The following is a 22,997-nucleotide window of genomic DNA, read 5'->3' on the forward strand; positions in this document are numbered from 1 at the left end:
GTCGCGGCAGTCCGCACCTTCGTGGAGACGAGCGGGATGCGGAGCGAGAACTACATTTCCCAGCTGACTCTCCGGCGCGCGCGCCTCTCCGCGCGCGGGGGGCGAGTGCACCAGGCGCTCGCTCCCTGCCGAGCGCTCGTCGCCCGCCGGAGCCTTTGCCATGGGATGAGGTGGGAGGCGCTAGAAACCACTTAGCTACAGCCAACCGCCCAATGCAGCACTCACTCGCTCGCTCCCCCCGCCAGCGGAAGCGCCCGCGGAGCACAATGCAGCACTGAGGCAGCGCCGCGGTGGAGGCTGCAGCGCCACGGCCGCCGCAGCACCGGCCGGGGCTGGGAGGGGGCGGACGAGACGAGCCCGGGGGCGCGGGCCGAAGGAAGCGGACCCGGCGGCCCGGGCATGAGGAGCTGAGCGTCTCGAACGAGGCGGGCTGACGGCAGCACCATGCAGGCGGCGGCGGCTGCGTCGGTGCCCTTCTTGCTGCTCTGCGCCCTGGGGACCTGCCCCCCGGCGCGCTGCGGCCGGGCAGGTAAGTTCGCCACCCTCTGTGGCTTCGGGACGTACCATTTTCCGGGAGTCTTTGCAGCCTCAAGCGCACTGGAAACGGGCATCCCCGTTTCCCGAGTGCGCGGGGAGATTTTTTATTTAGAAGGGTGGTGAGAAGTGAAGCAAAAATACATGTGTGGGGGCGCGCGGATGCATTAGAAGCCTTCGGTCAAATGCCTGTTTTTCCTCTTCTGAAGAGGAGGAATGCGGAGGATCGGAAAGGGGTGCTGTGCTTCTGGGCCCCGATCCTGGATGATCTCAGAGGAGCTGGTCCAGGGCTCTCCGGCTGGTGTCTCTGCGTCCTTCTCAGATAGGGGCCGGGAGGGAGGGAGGGGGCGGCAGGATTTTCACAGAGGAGACGTCGGACCGCAGAAGGCACGAGTATGGGTCAGGGTCATTATTTTCTCCTTTTCTCCCCACTCCCTCCTTACCCTTTTCCTGCCTGGAGGAGACGCCTCGTTGACGGAGCTGGAGAGGAGGAACGAAAACCGCTTCCTGGAGCGCCAGAGCATCGTGCCACTCCGGCTCCTCTACAGCTCGGGCGGCGAAGACGAAACTGGACACGACGCGCTCGACACGCGGGTGCGGGGCCACCCGGGCGGCCGGCAGGTGAGAGGCGGGGCCCGGGGGGTGGGCCTGGGCGCGGCCTGGCCCACCCTACCCCGCGTTTGCTCTCCGTCGCCCTGGAGATGCAGTGTCTTTGGTGAAATGAGCGCAGTCCTAATGCGAGTCATGCATGGCGCTCTCTGTGCAAAAAAGAAGGGAGCGGGGCGGTGGGTGGAGGGACACAACCCACCCCCCCCAAAGAAGCACAGGCTGGAGCTTTGCTAGAGAGGAGTTTGTGCGGGATGTCTTCGGCAGTGCGGCATCCTGAGCGAAGGGCCGGAGCCCTTCTCACCTCTGTCAGGTGCCTTGCATAGAAAGAAGGGATTTAATATTGGCAGGATTTGCATCAAAATCGTTGTGGTGCTTGTTTTAATCCTCCAAAAGACTTTATACGTGATTTAAACCAAGATTGGTACTTTAGAAAAAATGAAAAGACGAGCCTAGACATCCCTAACTAAACTCAGACTGTAAAAAGAAGCTCAACTGCAGTGTTCTCAGCTCACTCAATTTGTGGACACCAAAGATATATCCATTCACCTCCACCTTTCAGAAAAGGCGTCTCCTCCCCCATTTCTTCGTTGGTAGCAGTCCTTTAGTGTAATTTGAGCCGTATTGCTTATTGGGCATTTATAAACTATGTTTAACAAAAAAACCTAAGTTTGCCTTTTACCCATATTTAGATCAATAACACACATCCACAGCTAATGACTGAAAAGTATTTTGAACTTATTAATTTAGGTAATTATTTTGGGGCTCTGTAAACAGTTTTTGTCTTTATATACATCAGCCTGGTAAAACAGTTCATTCATCTGTAAGTACATATTAAGGTAGAACTTGTTCATGTGGTTGAAATTGTTGTAAAGTTCACTGACCTAAAGGCAGGCTGAACATTTTCACATGTGCAAATATATTTATTAATACTTTAAGATGTACGTTGATGCTGTGAAAGTCATAGTATTTGATCTATATGTGTAAAATATGTAAAAATAGAAAAATGCCATTTAAATCTGTGTTTGTAGCCAAAGGCTTAGCTCTGTTGAAGTTTTTGTGTAAGAAATTAATTTAAAGGGCTACAGTAATATCCATCAACGTTTGATTATTGTAGTAGAAAATCTGATATGCCAAGCTTTAATATGAAGGATCCCATTATTTGAATTAACTTTTGATAAATACCTATTTTCCTCTTTCATTCTGACTTGTTTTCATAGTAAAACTGAAGAAGTAGAAGTAGGGGACACTCTTCTTTTTTAGTATATGAAAGTTATTTCTGTGGAGGAATATTCTCACACACATTTACAACTTATGGTTATGAAAAATTTCAAACACACACAAAATAGAATATTATAATGAACCTCCAGCTTCAACAATTAGCAACTCAGAGCCAATTTTGTTTCATCTATCTCCTACCTATTTTCTTCCCTCCTCATATTATTTTGAAGCAAGTATATGATTTCATTCATAAAAAATTCACTCTGCACTTCTAAAAGGAGTCTTTTAAAAATGTAACCATGATATTATACCTAACATATAAATATAAATTAAGTATATAAATATGTTAAATATATGTAAGTATATTTGATAAATATATATAAATGTAATACATATATATTTAAATCTGTTTGATCCAGGATCCAAATAGTGTCTATAGACTGCAAATACTTTATTTTTTTGAGTCTCTCTTTTTTTTTTTTTAAGATTTTATTTATTTATTTGAGAGAGAGAGAGAGAATGAGAGATAGAAAGCACAAGAGGGAAGAGGGTCAGAGGGAGAAGCAGACTCCCTGCTCAGCAGGAAGCCTGATGTGGGACTCGATCCTGGGACTCCAGGATCATGACCTGAGCCCCTTAACCAGCTGAGCCACCCAGGCGCCCATTTTTTGAGTCTCTTTAATGCATAGTTTCCTCCTCTCCATTTCCTTAATTTTTTCTTTGCAATTCATTCATCAAAGACAGGGGGTCTTTCATCCTATAGTTTACAGTCTGAATTTTTGCTGATAGAGCCAGTGCTTTAAAACAAATCACGAAGACTTTCTCAGAGAGGAAGGGCAACAGAAGGAAATAGAAATGCGGAAAAAGAAAACTGCAGAATTGAACCTGGAAGCTCCAAGTCTCTGCCTTATGCTGGTTGTGTCTTCAGGTACCCCCTGCCCGTCACTGTGTTGGTGAAAGACCACCACCTTTGGAAAACAGGCCAGTCTTCCTTCTTTTCTCTCCATTTATGGAGCAGGACTTCGGCAGTTTTTGGATCATAGGACTTTCCACTTGGGGCAGAAGATACCTTGGACCTCTGCATTCCTACTTCTCACAATAATAAACCTCACAGTTGAGAAGAATGACTGGCTTTTGGTGGGGTATGGATGAACTGGTAGGATTTAGGTTGAACAGCATGAATAGATTATTTATTCACATCAGGATTGAAAGTGAAATGCTGTCTTACCATCAAAGTAATTATTTTTAAATATCTTTTTTTTTTTTTTTTTTTTTTTTTAGAGAGAGCGCACTTGCATGCTGCAAGTGGTGGGGAGGTGCACAGGGAGAGGGAGACAGACTCTTTTTTTAAATTTGTTTTTATTTTTTATTGTTATGTTAATCACAGGAGACAGACTCTTAAGCAGGCTCCATGCCCCAGTGCAGAGCCCTATCTATGCAGGCTCCATCTCACAACTCTGAGATCATGACCTGAACTGAAATCCAGACTTGGTTGCTTGTTTGAACGGTTTTCAGAGTAAACAAATGGATCTAGTTGATTCAGGAAAGCTCTTCTTCACTAAGGAGTGGCAGCTGATAAACGTAGGAGAAATGATAACATTAGAAAAATCATCATTTTGTGATTTCTAACAAATGTTAATTCAGGCAAGCACTGTCAAATGGAACTGGCCATGCAGTGAATGGCTGAGGGGAAACTGCACATCTGCGTGGTATTAAAGGAACTCCATACCCAATACTTTCTGGTCACAGGGGGATCACATCACTGTCTTGCAGCCAGTTCGGGCAACCATTACAAGACCCAGAGGACAGTCCGAGTTTCAGTGATGGTAAAACCACATGGCATGTGCCTGCTGAAGAAAAGCCATGTGAAACATACAGTGGCACCCAAAATGTATTCTGGACAAAGTTTATCAATATAAATTGATCAAGCTCTTAGATGTACCTTCTGATTTATAGGAAATACAGGGGACAGAGGAGCAGGCTAAGTGACAGCATGAGGAAGTGATCAGACAAACATCGAGCAGGAAAATTAACAGATGAAGAAAAGGACTGTTTTAGATTGAAAACACCTAAGGGATATACACAAGCTGGATAAAATGCAGCCTCCAGACCTAAAACGTGATTTGGATAAACTAGCTTTGGGAAAATCGTTGTGGGACATTTAGGGTAATTTCAGTATGATTGAGGTATTAGAGGCTATGGAAATTTATTGACGGGGAAAGAGAAAGATTATGAAAAGAAAGCAAACTATTTACAACATTATGATCTTGTTTTAGTGAAAAGATACGTATATGTATATGAAAATATGGAAATACATGTAATAAGACACTAACACAGAACAGTCGAAAAAAAAAATAGACGGATGCTTAACCGACTGAGCCACTCAGGCACTCCTCATCAAAATAATTATTATGAGCAGTTATCTCAGTGCCTGGCACGTAGTGAGGTACACCACAGTACATCTGGTTGGATGTCTGGATCACCTGGGAGGCTGCTGAAGTTTACCGTGCTCTTTAAACTACATGCTCTTTAAACTAGAAATTGCTGACTACTAGGTCTTGAATCTGCCAATTACAGTTGTAAAGACTTAGTTGCCATATGCCAAATTTTCCTGCAATTAGGAAACTAAGGAGTTTTGCTGCATTTTTGCATTTTTGGTTTCATTGAGAGTTGGCATTGGACCTAAAAACTCACGTTGATTATATATGGCCCTTATCATTTCTTTGGTAATTAAATAGATAAAATTATGGCATCTTAGCTACTCATAGATACTTTTAGCAATTTCCTTTCTTCTTCAGAAATAAAATTGGGATGCCTTTCTATATTCATTTGTTCATTTGTGTATTTAAAAGGCATTTATTTACTTGGGCTCACCAATTTTTGTACAAGGCTCTGGGGATTTAGAGATAAAAGACACAGTTCAAGCCTTTAAGGAATTTACAGACAAGTGGGAAAATGTATGAATGGATAAGCAGTTATACTCTGCCCTTCTGTGTGGTTTTTAGGAGGTGATCACAGAAAGCTGTTGAAGCAGAGAAAACAGAGTATTTAAGCCAGGTGAGCAGTCAGGGGGCCTCTCATGGGGAGGTGCTGTCTTAGCTGTGTTTTGAGGGTGAGTGGGAATTGGCCAGATTAAAGGAAGGTGATGGGCATATCAAACCGAAGGGGCAGCAATTACATGGGCAGGTGGGAATCAGGACATATTTTTGTTAAGTGCAAATAGTTAGGATTTAAGGTACATATGAGCCAAAACAGGAAAGCAGTGTAGATGCCGCAGTACCTTCATGATTGGTGGAGGAATTTGGACTTTGTCCTGAAGGCAATTGAAGGACTTTAGTAAGGAGAGTTAACTGACTAGATTCATAATATTGCAGGATCATCCTAATTGTTAGAAATGAATTAATTTTAATTTCAAAGGGTAAGTGAAAGTGGTTGTTCACTTTAATTTATTGGTGAATGCTAATTCACGTACTCATTAAGCTTCATAAGAATTTAGTTACGAAGTATACTGAAAATACTGTATAAATGAGTTTATAAAGCACTTAGAACAATGCCGGGGATATTGTAAGCACTATATGAGTTTTTGTTAAATAACATTTACTCCTGGGTGCCTGGGTGGCTCAGTCGTTAAGCGTCTGCCTTCAGCTCAGGTCATGATCCCAGGGTCCTGGGATGGAGTCTCACATCGGGCTCCCTGCTAGCAGGAAGCCTGCTTCTCCCTCTCCCACTCCCCCTGCTTGTGTTCCTTTTCTCGCGTGTCTCTCTCTGTCAAATAAATAAATAAAATCTTAAAAAAAAACCCCAAACATTTACTCCCTCAGGCTGCTTGAGTACTATTTAGAAATTTTATGACATCACTTTAATGCAGTATGTTGCTCTAATTACCTGAATTTAACACATTCCCAGAAGTAAGTTACAAATTGCTAAAATTTACACAACTAAGTGGAAGCTAACAGTCCTAGAGATGGAAGAGACCTTGTAGGTCATCTAATGTAATTCAGGAATTACTTCTCACCTGGTAAGATAAAGCCATTGGCCCAGAGTAAGGAAACCAGCAGTGTATTACTTAATGTTTCAGAAAGCTCACAAGAACTGTGACGATATAAAACACCTTAATTTTACTCTTAATGTGTCCTTGTTTCAGTTTTCAATCACTAAATGGGAAAGAATACTCATACTTTTGGAAGAAATTTTTCTTATGATTCTGGGGAAATACATTTGGGGTGAAATAATAATTCTGTTGATAATAGTCCATATTATAAAAGATTTCTTTACTACGTGGCCAGTTACTTGAATGCATACTTTATTTTTATCCTAAGTGGGATGATCAGCCCCTAATGAAAAGTTATTTTGCCATAAAGTTCTAGAAATGGTAGTCAAAGAAATCATATTTGATTGTGGGTAACCTTGCTATCCTCAAGGTTGTCTACCTATTCTGAAGTAATTTCAGTCTTGTAAAATAGCACTCAGAACTAGAGTATTTAAATTATCCAGAGTCTTTCTTTCTTCTGACTTGAAGTTATTTGTGCTGAAGGAATTGTGTGTTTGCAGATCAATGGATAAAACATTTTTAACTGGGCATCCATATGAGCAATATAGTACCTACTGAGCCTTATTGATAGTTTGATACTGATAGTCACTTAATTGCTATTTTTAAGAAAAAGCACCTTAATGGCTACTTTTTTTTTTTTTTTTTTTTTGCTAACCAAGCATGACAGATTTACTGTAGCATCAGAGATAGGTTATTTGGTGGTTTATTTTGTTGTGTGTTCACTTCATAGATTTTCGATTACTTGTTTTTCACCCATTGATTATATTTCTCTGCAAATAGCAGAATCTCTTTTTGTCAGAAGTCTTTGCTGTCAGTGAATAGATGGGCTACTTATTTCTCTGTCTCTTTCCCTGGATGGTGTTGTAGCTTCTCAAGTGGTCAGGTACCAAAAACAGATCTATAATTTATCATAATTTTGATAATCAGTAATACAAGCTGGTAGCAAGATGGCAAGTGGTAATGTGCTCCATTTTTGTGACTATATTTATACATATGCCTAAGCCTGGATGAGCTGTACTTAAAATTGTGCTGTTTCACTTGGGAGCACTGAGTCAGCTTCATGGTAAATTGTCTGCAGTACTGCTTTGCTTCTCTGGTGAAAGAGGGCTCCTAGGAATTATAGCTTTAGAAGTATTTTGCAAGGATAGCACAATTTTTTTTCTTAATGTGCATTTGTTAAACCTAAGTAACTCAATATTGATAAAGTTTTGCCACCCATCAAAACTTTGTTCTGCTATAAATAGGAAGGAGACATTTTCCAGCATATTTTTATTCTCCTATCAACATGCTTCTCTTACAATTAAATAGCTAAAAGAAGATGATATTCAGGATTGTGGAAATTTTCTTTAGGTCTTGGTTTTACTCTGTGAGATCCCAATTTGTATATATATATATATTTTTGGGCATCTTTGGAGTTCTGCTTAATGATCTCACTGTGTATGAAAAGAACCCATCTTTTATCACTTCTTCACAGCTATTCCTGGAAAACTATGAATGACTCTAAGAGCTTATGGGTTGATAAAAATCATTCTTACTTTTATTTGCTTTCTCAAATTTCAAAGAATGCCAGTGTTCTATCATTTTTAATGACAGGACCCTTCCTAAAAGTACATGGAGGGAAGCCTGCTTTCTTGTCATGGCTCTTTTTTTTTTTTTTGAGAAGCATTTTTGTTTTATTGTTCTTAGTTATTTAATATCTGTCTACCACAGTTTCCAAGTTCATTGAATTGAATTATTTTAGAGTACAGAAAGTGTATAAATTTGGAAATAGAAAATCTATTTTAGCTTCTTGTAAATAACTGCCCTTGGTGATGACACACTTCATTTATGTGCTATGATAACTCAGAAGAAAAGACTTCAAAAAGTTGTCTTGTCATGGCTCATTGAGAGCAGGAATCTGTAAGGTCACTAGTAAGTACTCAGTCGCTCCAGTGGGGCTCAGATCAGGCCACATTTATCATTAAGTTTCATGAATAAGCTTCAAAGGGAAAAAGAATGCTAATTAAAGGAAGGGGGGAGAGCAGAAGAAGAAGGGACATAAGAAGTGTGTGACGAGAAGGAGGAAGGAAACAGAAAACAGGAAAGAGAGAAGTGCTTATAGTAGTGTTACCATATATGTGATAGTATACACTAAAATACTTAATGTACAGTAACTTCTGTGGTTACTTTTTATGTGCCCTACAGTTTTCTTGGTACTTGGTACACATTAACTCACTGCAGTCCCACAAGAATTATATGACAGGAAATACCAGCTGTAAAACCACAAAGCTGGTAGGTAGTTGAGAAAGGATTGGAATCCTGGCACTTTAACTCCACGGCACTGCCTGGGCTTAAACTCTGTGCTCAACTGGCCTTATGGTAGGAGGCCAGGAACATTTCTCTAGATGTCATTCAATGGCAGTGAGGTCAAAGATTTCTTCCATTTGTCCCACTGGAACTATATATTTCTTGCAGCTTGCAGAACACAGGAGGAATGCATCATATCTACTAACTTGAGAATGAGAATGGACTACATAAAGATATTTAACATTTAAAATGTGAAAAACACGTATTGAAGGGCCTGGGTTCTGTTTTTGGGAACTGGATGTGTATACTTATTGTTATAATCTTTCTTTGTAAATTGAAGATTTTAATATTCAACAGCCAATACCAAAATTATATATACTCAAAGTTTCATAAACCAGAAACATTAAATGCTAAATGGGGATCCATACATCTTTCTTCAAAAGAAAACGATACAGAATATCTTTTGTGGCTTCCTAGAGCAAGTAGCTCTGGAGTCCCAAATGTCAAAGCCCTAGGATGAAAGAGATACATAATCAGTAATCACCAAAATGATAGCTTCTGTGAACATCTAGTTGGATGTGTTTACTTTTGGTAATAAAACCCTAGAAAGCAAATATTGAGAGAAAGAATTGAAAAATAAGAATTAGTATTTGTTGAATAGTTACCATGTACCTGGTGCTGTCCTGAGTGATTTACATGTATAATCTCTCATTTTGAGGTAGCTGCTATATCCATTTTATAATTGAGGCTACTGAGGCGTAAGGAAGCTAATTAACCTGCCCAAGGTCATACAACCGATAAGCAGTAGAGTTGGGAAAAGAATTCTCAAAGAGAATGTTAGAGATCCACATAAAATAATCCTTTTGTAATAAATGCTACTTATTTAACATTTAACCCATTCATCTCTGTTGGAATCAACCTAACATTTCTTTGAGAAACTCTTGGTCCTGCTCAGGTTGCAAACTTCATTCAGGAGTGAATTGATAATCATGTTTAGCACTTGTTTTATGTTTTCATTTCTAGAGATGGTTATCATTTCTATTTCTACCTCAGTTATTCTTTTAACTACATAGAAATATTTGAATCTACATCTAAATGGCAGCAGAGAGTATCTGTACTCTGAGTGCTTGTTGGAGTTTTATCTGCCAGAAACTCACAAGAAACTATTTGTGGGGGAAAAAAGAGAAACAATTTATGGGGAATTATCATCTATTCCTCCATAGAGTGCCTGCCTTACCTACTGAGATTCTGGGGTGGGGGTATTTTTTAAAAATCTCCCCAGTGGATTTCCAATTTGTATGTAGGGTTGGGGAGCTCTGTGTAGCCTTATGATTTAAGAGATTTTTTATTTTAATGTCTTACATCTTTCTGGATTTAAGTTAGTCACAGAGTTTTATATCTGAATTGATACCAGTTTTCTCATTTGCATCCCTGACCTCTTCAATAATTCACCAGACTTTTTCTAAAGAATATTGTGAAGGACATTGTAAGAAATATTCCTGAGAAACCAGTTACAGTATTAATTGAAGTCTTGGAGAACATTATGGGTGGTGCCTTATCAGGACCAAGAGGAGAGATTTGTCATGTAATTTTTTTCCTTCCTTGAGTTGGATGCCAGAAGTTTAGAGGCAAATTGTGCCCACCTCCAAAGCGAAAGTCACAACATGAGTTTTCCTAGCAGCTTCATCCTAGCTCATCAGCGTATTCCTCATCATCCCCATTTCAGCTCAAGGGTCATCTGAAATATCTCTTGACTTGTGTTAATTTATCAGTATGAAAAGTCATACCTGTACACATTTTCATTATGCATGCTATCCTTGGATTAAAATAAATACTCAGGCATGGGAGAAGTAATCTCAGGTTTCTTCCATCTACTTTTCTGAAGTATTCCCACCCCCCACCCCCATCACAGCATATTATGCTGTTCTTCCTAGCACTTGCCATCCTTTTTTTTTTTTAAGATTTTATTTATTTATTTGAGAGAGGTGGGGGGTACAAGTGAGTGTGAGCAGGAAGGGGCAAAAGGGGAGGGAGAAAGAATCTGAAGCAGACTCAGCACTGAGCGAGGAGCCCCGCACTGGCCGATCCCATGACCATGAGATCATGATCTGAGCTGAAATCTAGAGTCGGACAGTCACTTAACTGACTGAACCCCCTTGATGACATTCTCTTTAACGTTTGACTTATTGTCTTTCTTCCAATGTGTCATCACTAGAATATAAAACTACCAGACTAGTATATGAGAAAAGTGATCTCTACCCTGGCACAGAGTATGTACTTAATAAATATTTCTTGAAGTGATAAATTTTCCTTTCTCCCCAGTTTCCTTATCTGCTTAAAATTTATATTTTATCTTGTAAGTGTCCATATAAACATCCCAAAGTCCTCTTTGGAACTGGGTTAAAAGGATGAATACATGCATAAATTTTAGTCTTCAAATATTGAGTTTATAGTGCCTTTTGATAATTATAATTATTTTACACATAAAATAGAGTTCAGTGTGCTGTATTTTTATTTTTTACTTATTTTTTAATATGCTGTATTTTAAAAAATATAAATACTTCATATATGAAACAATGATTTTAGACTTCTAGTGGTCCTCTATTTCTGATTTCATCATTTGATTTGCTTTTAAGATCAAAATCTGTTTTGTTTTTCCTAGAACAGACTATTATATGTAATTTGATTTAGAAAATAAAAAAGTGCCATACCACGACCCAGAAATGTCAGCAGTTATCACTGGGAAGGGAAGAAATAAACAACTTAATCCACCCCCTGACCCCCACCCTCGGCAGTCTGTCTGTTTATATTGAAGAAATTTTTCAGAATCACATGCGTGTATCAACAGGGGTAAATCAACATTTTTCTCCTTTTTAAAAATCAATTTTGTACCAGGGGATTTTAGCACTAAGCAGTAGTTGCCCTTTTGCTGCCCTTTTTTTTTTTTTTTTTTTTGGTCCCAACTCAAGAACATTAGATAACTGTTTGAAGATGAGAAATCAATGAGGCTTTCCTGAAGATGGGCCTCAAGAGCTACCATTTTGCAAGTGGCTTTAAAATTTTCTACCTGAGGCAGGAGAACTCCTGGTTGACAATCTTCTTAGACCACTTACTCTACTTGGCTCTGACTCACGTCTGTAGCCTTTACCTCTAGTTGGTCAATTGCTGTTCTTATTTTTATTTTTTTCAGGTTGCCTTTTAAATAGATTGGGTTGGGAGAAGTTGCCTTCATTTCCCACTAGTGAGGTCAGGAGGCTGGAGTCAGGCTGGTCCACGCGGTTTGGTACTCCTGGTCGCAGCTTAAGCTTTTCTTTAAGTGGTTTCTCTTTCTTTGAACTAGATGGCAAGATGCCGCACATGCAGCTGGCACTTCACAAAACCAGGTTCTGTAGGTTTTTGTGAATTCACTAGTGGATTTTTAATGCCTTTAGAACATAGAGAGAGAGAATGAGAGGAGAGCACGAGAGGGGGGAGGGTCAGAGGGAGAAGCAGACTCCCTGCTCAGCAGGGAGCCCGATGCGGGACTCGATCCCGGGACTCCAGGATCATGACCTGAGCCGAAGGCAGTCGCTCAACCAACTGAGCCACCCAGGCGCCCCATCCTCCCATGAGTTTTAAGTGTTTGTTTCAGAGGGAAGAACCGTATCTCTTCTTCTTCTCCCCCCTACTCCTCCTCTTCTTCCTATTCTTATTCTTCTTTATTCCTTATTTTTCCTTCCTTCTTCTTCCTCCGTCTTCCTCTTTCTTGGTCATTTTTAAATGTCTGCAGGCTGGTGGTAGAGGACTTCACAGGGCCCACTCTTTGCCCCATTATGTAGTTCGGACTGTAGACTCTGCCTTTCCTGGGTCAGAAGACGAGATTGGTTGCTTTTCATGCTCTGAAAAATCACACTTTGTACAAAATGAGCAGCAGGCTCACTTTGAATGCCATGTTGTGTTCATTAAATAAAGGTATGTTAATGGTTGAAGAGTCCTTTTAAGTAGGAATTTGGAAAATTTGTTTTATTTAGATGGGTAATTTTGGTATTGTAGTTGAACTAACATGAGTTCACCCCTTGGTGAGTTATAGATAGGAGCCATACCGGGTAGAGTTGTTACACAAAGGAAAGTTGACTTGCAGAAATAAGGAGGTCACAGGGAATAACTCTCAAAGCCATGACCCCCGAGCAAGGGTGAATGGGTTCCTTTTGTTTAGGGTTAGGATAAATACCAGAAAGGGGAGTTTTGTCCTCATTTGTAGAGGCAGGCATACGGTCGCACATGCACCTTAAGGAAACATGCCTATACATATGTTGTGTGTTACGTTAGTGAGGTTTGTGCTCCTTTTTGGACAGAGGTTTTAGCAGTGTAATGAGATAGAGGTAACTATCACTCACTCCATGGTCTGTGTGCACAGGTGTGAGCCAGTGGTTGAGCTCAAACTGATCTGGATGGTCTGGGCCAGCTGGAGGTCTTCGGGCAGTTGCTGCTGCTTGAGAGAATAGTTTCAGTTGCCTGTTGGGTCTTTTGCCTAAGTTAAAAGATAAACTGGAAAAAACTTAAGGAAAATGTGGGACAAAGGTTGGTGGGTCCATGCAGTAGAGGTCAGGTCTTGAGGTCAATCATGTAGGGTCTTGCTGGTGACAGTATCAGTCTTTGTTTCCCATAAATAGCGGGTTATTTTCATGGTGAGTTTAGGATTATATGTAGTTAGTAGTACTTTCAAGTGCTTCCCGAGAAAACTTTAGGTAAATATTTAATAAGAAGTATGGGAATTTGTTTTTTACAGATGCATTTATAAGTTTACCTTAATATTAAATAATTGAGTCATCATTTCTTAGGAAGATTTTTATTGACTTTGATAGAAACTTCAACATCCTGAAGGTGATGGAATTTATTCAGGACCCCAAAACTGTTCTCCCACTTTATGACTTAGCATGATGTTCTTATAGTTCTTAATGATCTTGCCTAGACAAGGGTCTCATGATTAATGAAGGGAGAGTGAATGCTATTAATTTGTAGCTTAACCATTTCATGTGAAATCTACTTGAGGTTATTGATCAATGAGTTGTTTAGGACATTTCCTGAATGTTCTGGCTATGAAATCATGAAGTTTGCAGTTTTCCTAGGATGATGGGGTAAAAATTAATTTATTTTACTTGTATGGAAAAACAAGGAGTGAAGGCATGCATCCTCATCTTCATTTTCATTTCTTCCCAGCATTGACCCAGAGCTTTGTACATAGCAAGTGCTCAACAAGTAAATGTTAACTCGGTGAAGTCATTGATGCCCTGACTTTTACAGAGCCCTTTTCTATTCTCATGTCCCCAGACCCCTGTTGCAAGGTCAGGTTTTCCCTGGTCAATTCTTTTCTCTTCATCTCTCAGTACAGGTTCTATCCCTTTCCTGTTACCTCTTTCCATTTGTTGTTTTCCCATGAGCATCGTCTTGCTCTGTTCACTTTCCCTATGACCCTTGGTTTATTTTGTCATATTTTTCCCCCACTCTATTTCTGTCAAGTTCCTCTTTTTCTCTCAGCAGCTAAAGAATAAAACAAGTCTCTGAAAGGTTATTTTATGTTCAGTGTTGGAAACCATCCTCTGTGCACATTGCTGGACTTAATTATTTTGCCATTTGGAAAATGTGTTCGAGTTCAACAAGCTTTCCCATTTTACTACTTACCTTTAAACCTGTTTCTTTTTTTGTTCTTGTTGTTTTGTTTTTTTGGTGTGGTTTTTCTTTTTTCTGTTTGTTTCTTTTGTTTCCCTTCAGTTGTCCCTCATTCCTTCTCTTTTTTGGATGTGGAGTGAGGCATCCCTTCCATTCTTTACTGCTAGACTAATTGCCTTCCTAAAATCATTCTTTTTGTTCTCATTGCTTGTCATTCCCTGGATTTAAACTTTGAGTTATGTGCTCAGTCCACCCTCTGCACTTGCTGAGCATCTCCCTTCTCACACTCTTCTTGAGTGATCCAGAACTATATTGCCAGAATTCAGACCCAGTCTTAAGAAATGATGGGGCACTTTTACAGGTATAATAAGAGTAAAACTTGCCTCAGAGGCTTGCCATAAAATTATTCCTGGGTACATGTGTGTTGGAGCGGGAGGGATTAGAGCAACTGACAATTGGGTGTGTTAATAGAAGGTATCCCCATGAGAGAGACTCTGTAACCTTGGGCTGCGACTTTGTTGTTCAAATTCATTGTTGTTTGTTCACTGCTTAGTGCTGTGCCTGATGCATACTTGATGCTCAGCAAATATTTATGGTCTGCCTTTGTTTTAATTTTCTGTCTCAAAGATGAAAAAAAGTTCTGTGGGTTACTGATTTTATGTACTTGAAAAAATTTTTTTAATTTTAATTTTTATCTTTTTTTAAAGATTTATTATTTTTAAAATACATTTTTATTTATTTACTTGACAGAGCGAGAGAGCACAAGCCGGGGGAGCAGCAGAGGGAGAGGGAGAAGCAGGCTCTCCGTTGAGCAGGGAGCCTGATGCGGGGCTCGATCCCAGGACCCCAGAACCATGACCTGAGCCAAAGGCAGACACTTAACTGACTGAGCCACCTAGGCACCCCTGTACTTTTTTTTTTTTTTTAAGATTTTATTTATTTATCTATTTCAGAAAGAGAGCAGGGTGGAGGGGAGGAGCAGAGGGAGAGGGACAAGCAAACTCTGTGCTGAGTGCAGAGCCCAACACGGGGCTCAGTCCCACCAACCCAAGATCATGACCTGAGCCAAAATCAAGAGTCAGACTCTCAACTGACTGAGCCACCCAGGTGCTCCTAATTTTATGTACTTTCGATGTATTTCCAACAATTACAGTATTTCTTTCTTTCAGATTATTAAAATGTTTTGTTGGGACAGCATGGACTTCCCTCCACATCTTTGCCTTCTCTGTGACGTCTTCTTCCCCCATTTCTTCTTGTTAACCCATCAGAGACACCTGTATATAGTATGCCCACCTTCTGTGAGGATCCCATCACTGTGAGCATCTGAACTAAAATAGCTGTCCCTCTTGCTTTAGGTTTGAGGCAGGGTTTATTAGGAAAGGCAGGGCCATGATGGTGAGGAGGCAGAACACCAGAGATAGCAGTGGGAACTCGGACGCTGGTTGGCATACAGACATTCCACCACCTAAGGCCGCCTTGCAGTCCCTCTGCCATTTTAATCACTGTGACAAAATCACTCATGTCAGTTTATAGCCTCATCTCTCGCAATAAAAATAAATCCAAGCTATTTAACCCTTGTGTGTGACTTTATTCACCAGAGTTTGCCATTTGGTGCCTGGAGCTGCATTTTCTTTAAGACAATGATGCTTGTCTTCTGGGAGAGTGACATGTAGTAGTTTTGATGGATATGAACTCAGATGACAAATTCAAACAAGGGGTTCCCTTGATATTTGTTCTTGGAATTTTGATTTTTTTTTTTAAACTGGGGTTTTAAACTAAGTACAATATTTTTCTTTTTGCTTAAGTCCCAGATACTTTCTTGTCTATTTTTTCATTTTTTCTCCAGTTTTTGCCACCATTTTATGGCCTAACAAGTCAATATAAAATATTTACTTTATTTCTTAGGAAGTAGATATTACCTACATAGGACTCTTACTCCATGAAATCTCCATGGTGCTAAAAGACCCCCACATCTGATTTAAATCAGCAAAAACACCGCTAGCGAATAGTTTCTTTAGTATAAGTAGAGACCCCAGGGAGGGATGGCACTCTGAGCTGTTTTGAAGCACATACATGTTAGTGTGAATGAAGGATCTGAAAGGGTTAAGACCAGAAAGGAAAGTGAAGGCATAGGATGGTGAAGAAGGGGCGCCTGGGTGGCTCAGTTGGTTAAGCGACTGCCTTCGGCTCAGGTCATGATCCTGGAGTCCCTGGATCGAGTCCCGCATCGGGCTCCCCGCTCAGCGGGGAGTCTGCTTCTCCCTCTGACCCTCCCCCCTCTCATGTGCTCTCTCTCTCTCATTCTCTCTGTCCCAAATAAATAAATAAAATCTTTAAAAAAAAAAAAAAGGATGGTGAAGAAGTCCCACATCAAAATCTTAGGATCAAGTAGCTGGCCTGTAGAAATGAACTCTAGCAGTTCTCATGACTTCAGCTGACCCATTGTAATCTCAGGAACAAAATTGTGTATATTTTAATTGTATATATATTTTTAATAAGAGCTTTATTGGGTTATAATTTGCATACCACAGAATTCACCCATTTAGCAATGGTTTACAAATCACAATATTATTAGTATATTCACACAGTCATGCAGCCACCCGCACTGTCAATGTTAAAACATTTTCTTTTTTTATTTTATTTTATTTATTTATTTGACAGAGAGAGACACAGCAAGACAGGGAACACAAGCAGAGGGAGTGGGAGAGGGAGAAGCCGGCTTTCCACGGAGCAGGGAGCCTGATGCGGAGCTCGATCCCAGGACCCTGGGATCATGACCTGAGCTGAAGGCAGACGCTTAACGACTGAGCCACCCAGGCGCCCCAGTGTTAAAACATTTTTATCATCTCGGGGCACCTGAGTGGTGTAGTCGGTTAAGCGTCCCAGCTCTTGGTTTCAGCTCATGTCGTGATCTCAGGGTCATGAGATTGAGCCTGCTTTGGGCTCTGTGCTCAGCTGAGTCTGCTTAAGAATCTCCCTCTCTCTTTGCCCCTCCTCTCTGGACTCTTCATTTGGACAGCTCTGGTTTAAAAGGTTTTAAATAATTTATTATTTATTTTAGAGAGAGATTAAGAGAAAGTGTGTGAGGAGCATGGGGCGAGGGGCAAAGGGAGTGGGAGAGAGAATCTCAAGCAGACTCTGTGCTGAGCATGGAGCCCCATCTCACAACACTGAGATCATGAATGAGCCAAAATCAAGAATCCAGCGCTAACCCACTGAGCCACCCAGAAACCCCTTTACAAGGTTTTAGAAAGTTGAGTCAATATGAACCTCCCTGCAGCTTTCAGCCATTAATTTTTATTTCTTGTAGTTTTTCTGGCCACAGTAGTAGAGACATTTCCACATGTGTGTTATTCATCCCTTAGCTGTTAATGTGGCGTCTACAAAATTGATCATGTGAAGGTGCTTGTGAAAATTTCTTTAGGACATGGGCGCATGGGTGGCTCAGTCGTTGGGCATCTGCCTTCGGCCCAGGTCACAATCCTAGAGTCCTGGAATCGAGTCCCACGTTGGGCTCCCTGCTCGGCGGGAAGCCTGCTCCTCCCTCTTCCACTCCCCCTGCTTGTGTTCCCTCTCTTGCTGTGTCTCTTTCTGTCAAACAAATAAATAAATAAAATCTTTAAAAAAAATTTCTTTAGGACAACTTTTGTTATTTTTTTAATTTAAAAAAGCTCCTGTTGGGTGCCTGGGTGGCTCAGTTGGTTAAGCGACTGCCTTTGGCTCAGGTCATGATCCTGGAGTCCCGGGATCGAGTCCCACATCGGGCTCCCTGCTCAATGGGGAGTCTGCTTCTCCCTCTGACCCTCCCCCCTCTCATGTGCTCTCTCTCTCTCAAATAAAGTCTTAAAAAAAAAAAAGCTCCTGTTTTGAAATAGTTCAAACATACAAAAAATGTAGATAGAATAATGTGATAGACACTCTTGTACTCACTGTACAGAATCAACACAAATTTAATAGTTTTTTTTTAAAGAAATAAACATTATAGATTCAGTTGATACTCTCCTGCCTTCAATTTCCTCATTCTTCTCAGGGGAAATCATTATCTTGCAATTAGTGTGCATCTTTCCTGGCTTTTTTATACTTTAACTACATAAATATTTATCCATAAACAATATATATTACTATTTTGTGTATTTTGTACATGCACATATTTGGTATCATATATATTCTTTTGCTACTTCTCAACATTGGTTTTTCAATTTCTTGTGCTGGTACAGGTAAAATAATTGAATTTTTCCTTTTTATTCTTGTCTGCCTTTCTGTGTTATAAACTTACCATCATTTATTTCTTTTTATGTTAATAGTATTTACTGATTGTTTTCAAGTTTTTGCTCTTATAAGCAGTGTTTGCCATTGATAGAGTTTCTGTGGGTCATATATTTTGACGTGAAATTGTTGATTCTTAGGGTTTGTGCATTCTCAACATTATGTAGAGACATAATGCCAGATTATATAGTGATACACCAGTTTATACTCCACCAGCAGTGCATGAGAATTTCTCCATCTTCGTAATCATTTGGAACCCTAAGACTTAAAAACTTATAAACATGGATGTGAATGGTGTCTAATTATTTTACTTTCCATTTCCCTGATGACTAATGAGATTGAGTGCCTTTGGTGATCATATTTCTTCCTCTAAATAGTCTATTTATATACTTCCCCCATTTTTCTCTTGGGGTATTTGTCTTTTTCTTACTAATGTATGGCATTTTAAATATATTCTGGGTTCTTTTCTATCATTGGTTATTGCAAATACTTTTAAAAATTATTATGGCTTAGCCATTCTCATGGTATCTTGTTGCAAAATTAAGAATTTTTTTGTTATGCATATCAGTTCATTATGGTTCTTTGTGTATTACTTTACTACTGTAAAATTCACGATTTTCTAAGAACATGTCTTAATTTTTAGTGAAATAAGCCCCTATATAGTTTTATTTAATTTAATTTATTTATTTGTCAGAGATTGAGAGAGAGAGAGAGAGAGCACAAGCAGGGGGAGCAGCAGAAGGAGAAGCAGGCCCCCTACTCAGCAAGGAGCCCAATGCCGGACCTGATCCCAGGACCCTGGGATCATGACCTGAGCCGAAGGCAGACGCTTAACCGACTAAGCCATCCAGGTGTCCCGTTCCCTATATAGTTTTTAAAATATTATAGGATAGTGATTAAGAGTTGGAGGGCCTGAATTAGGCTGCATGCTTTCAAAACCTGCCTTTGCCACCAGCTCACTGTGTGAACTTGGCACACATTTAACTTTTTACACCAATTAAGAATAGTACTTAGCTCATATGTTGTTGTGAGGATTAAAGGAGATAATACACATAAAGCTTGTGGCTGAACATTTGGCATATAGGAAGAGCTCAGTAAAGGTTAGCTCCTTTTTTTTTTTTTTTTTTTAGCTTCCATAATGATTATTTCTTGGTATGAAATCAGTGCCCACTTTCTTGTGTACAGAAATCACTGGGTTTCTTGGATTGTTTCACGAGAGCTGTGGTTCCTTTCAACTGTTCCAGGAGGGTAGGACAGTTTGGACCCTGGTGGTAATGCTGGGTTCCAGTTTTGGCGTCATTGAATTCTTCCAGGGAATTTAACAGAACAAGTTAATCTTGTTTTTTTTTTTTAAACTGAATTAAAGTTGACATAATGTTACCTTAGTTTTAGGTGTTCAACATAGTGATTTCACAAGTCTATACACTATGCTGTGCTTACCCCAAGGGTAGCTAACATCTTGCAAGGGTAACTAACATCTGTCACCATACAAGGCTATTACAATATCATTGACTATATTCTCTGTGCTGTGTGATTTTGTTTCCATAATATTAGTTCAGACATCAGGTGGGATTTGTTTTCTTAAAATTGAATGAGTAACAGTGCAGCCTCCTTACTTTGGGATGGGAGGCCTGAAGGGAAAGCAGGACACGAAGAGGCTAACAGGCAGTGGGATTAAAGGTCGGACTCTGGGTTCCTAAACCAGGCTGAGTGTTGGAATCTGTATATAGAACTGGATGAGAGGATAAGATGCTCTATTTTAATAGCTTGTTTTATTTTCTTTTTTAAAAAACATGTTTTACGCTGTGAATTGTGCAAGACTGTTGAATCACAGATCTGTACCTCTGAAACAAATAATGCAACATATGTTAAGAAAAAAGAAAAAGAAGAAGATAGCAGGAGGGGAAGAATGAAGGGGGAGTAAGTCGGAGGGGGAGACGAACCATGAGAGACGATGGACTCTGAGAAACAAACAGGGTTCTAGAGGGGAGGGGGACGGGGGGATGGGTTAGCCTGGTGATGGGTAATAAAGAGGGCACGTTCTCCGTGGAGCACTGGGTGTTATGCACAAACAACGAATCATGGAACACTACATCAAAAACTAACGATGTAATTTATGGTGACTAACATAACAATAAAAAAATTAAAAAAAAAAACAAAAAAAAACCCAAGAAGAGCCTGAGAAGGCAAAAATCTAAAGGAACAGACCATTGAGGAAGAAATGGCTCCCAAAATTTTATACAAAATAGCAGTTTTTATAACAAAGTCCATTTTTCTTCTGTGAAAACTTTGCATTTGCAATGCGTTTATGACAAGAATCCTAATTTTTAATATAGTTTTTATACTTTATTTTTAAAAATGTTTTGAAGATTTTATTTGAGAGCGAGAGACAGAATGCAAGCAGGGGGAGGAGCAGAGGGGGAAGGATGAGCAGGCTCCATGCCGAGCACCGAGCCTGACGTGGGGCTCGATCTCACGACCCTGGATCATGAACTGAGCTGAAACCAAGAGTCGGACGCTGAACCAACAAAGCCACCCAGGCTATAAAATTCATGTACCTTTTAGCAGTGGCTTTTAATGCAACTTTTAGTCATTCTCAGTTCTCTTTTTTTCTTATATTCTGGCTCTTACCTTTTTATCATTCTGTTGTTTTGGGTCCCATTGTACATAAGCTGTGATCATAAGCCCCTTTGCTGAGCTTCTTGTTGAAATGATTCTGCCCAGCCTTGGACATAACCTTCAGCGCAATGGAAGAACTTCCATTTTCTTGCAGTGGATTTCCACATTTAATAAATATTTTAACACTTAATCAGTCAACCATGTGTTTCTCAATTTCCAACAGTTTTCAACAAACAGTCTTTCCAGAATCTGTTATTTCAAAGATGATTGTGTTATTTCTCTTTCTCAGGAAATAATTAGGTTAGAAGAAGTCCGTATGCTTCTATTTTAGCATCATATGCTCAGTGCAGAAAGTGTTCAGGGGGAGAAGAACTCCAAGTGCAGATATTGTTGCCGGGGGTAGTAGCACGGTGTGTGTGTGTGTGTGTGTGTGTCTGTCTGTCTGTCTGTCTGTCTGTGTCTGTGTGGAGAGTCTTTGCAGACCATCCCGTCTCCATGGGGCCGGTGGGTCAGTTTTCATTCTCACATTCTACTTGATGAGAGAAACAGCTACGCTTGTCTCTGCACCTTCTAGCCCTGGTGCACTTGGGTATTTTAGTTATGTTTGAGCTATTAATCATGACTTTTTATAGCTCCTGTTCTCTGCAGCGTGTTTTCACTAGAACTAGAGATTCTTGATTTCTCCTTTTGTCATCCTATCTTTGAATAATGAGGGAACAGAGAAGATTGTAAATATTTAATAGTCTTTGATTCTTGTTCCTTTTCTTATGAAGTTTAAACTTGCCAGCTTTGCAATTAAAATTTTTCCATTGTTGTTGTTTTTTTCAGATTAAGGCTTAATAACGGGTTTGTGTGTGTGTTTAGACGAGAGAGAGAGAAAGAGAGAGAGAGAGGAAAAGAGAGATGGAATTATTTCGTGTGATTATATTTGTGAACTGACATTTTAAAAATTCACTCCAAAAATATTGAGGGCCTACTACATGGCAAGCACTGTTCTGGGCCCTTGGGATACATCAGTTAATTAAAAAAAAAAAAAACCCAAAAAACCTGATTTGCTTTTTCATGGGACTTATATTCTAGCAGGTAAACATATAATAAATGATAAATTATATGGTGTAGTACAAGGTGGTGAGTACTATGGAAAAGGAGGAAAATACAGCATGGTAATGGGGATTGGGAGTACAGGGGTGTGTGGGTATCATAGGTTATAATTTTTAATAGGGTAGTCCACTATGTCTCACAGAGAAGTGACATTGGGAAAAAACTGGAAGGAAGTGGAGAGTAAGCCAGGGATCTATATCAGGAAGAGCATTCCAGGATGAAAGAACAGCCAGTACAATGACCCCAAGACTAGTGTGTCTGTAAATTATGAGTAACAGGGCTGTTACTCCAAAGATTTGTGTTGGAAGGTCTCATTGAAAACTGTACTGGGGTAAATATTTGGAATTATCCATGTGTCTGGCAGTATTTTCAGTTGTATCCTGTGTTCTCAAAGGATTGCATTTTCTCAACAGAGAAGAACATAACGATTACAGATATACCCCCTCCGCCTCCCCACAATATTACGCATTTGGATTCTTCTTTGCAAGACAATATTACTTCCGTGCAGTTAAATGTACTTCTCTCTTATGTTTAAGTACATGCATGGCTATGGTTTTCTTTCTTTGCAGGATGTTTTATTCTGTGTGGTTGGTAGATATTTTTGGTGCTAGCCTGCCGTAACACTTACAAAGTAGTACATAATTTCTGCTGTGCCTAAGAGATG

General features: G+C 40.0%; 1 protein-coding gene across 16 annotated transcripts in view; it reads left to right on the forward strand.

Moving 5' to 3' along the window:
* Positions 1–208: 208 nt before the first annotated feature.
* ADAM22 (ADAM metallopeptidase domain 22) overlaps positions 209–22,997 on the forward strand; it is a 217,493-nt gene continuing 194,704 nt past the window's right edge. For all 16 annotated transcript variants that reach the window (XM_027574110.2, XM_027574104.2, XM_027574111.2 and 13 more), the window contains exons 1-2: positions 209–529; positions 995–1,155. In XM_027574110.2, coding sequence (XP_027429911.1) covers positions 445–529; positions 995–1,155 — 246 coding nt within the window. In that variant the 5' untranslated portion in view covers positions 209–444. The remainder of the gene's footprint in view (positions 530–994; positions 1,156–22,997) is intronic.

Source organism: Zalophus californianus, chromosome 12 (assembly GCF_009762305.2).
Source record: "Zalophus californianus isolate mZalCal1 chromosome 12, mZalCal1.pri.v2, whole genome shotgun sequence".
NCBI lineage: Eukaryota > Metazoa > Chordata > Mammalia > Carnivora > Otariidae > Zalophus > Zalophus californianus.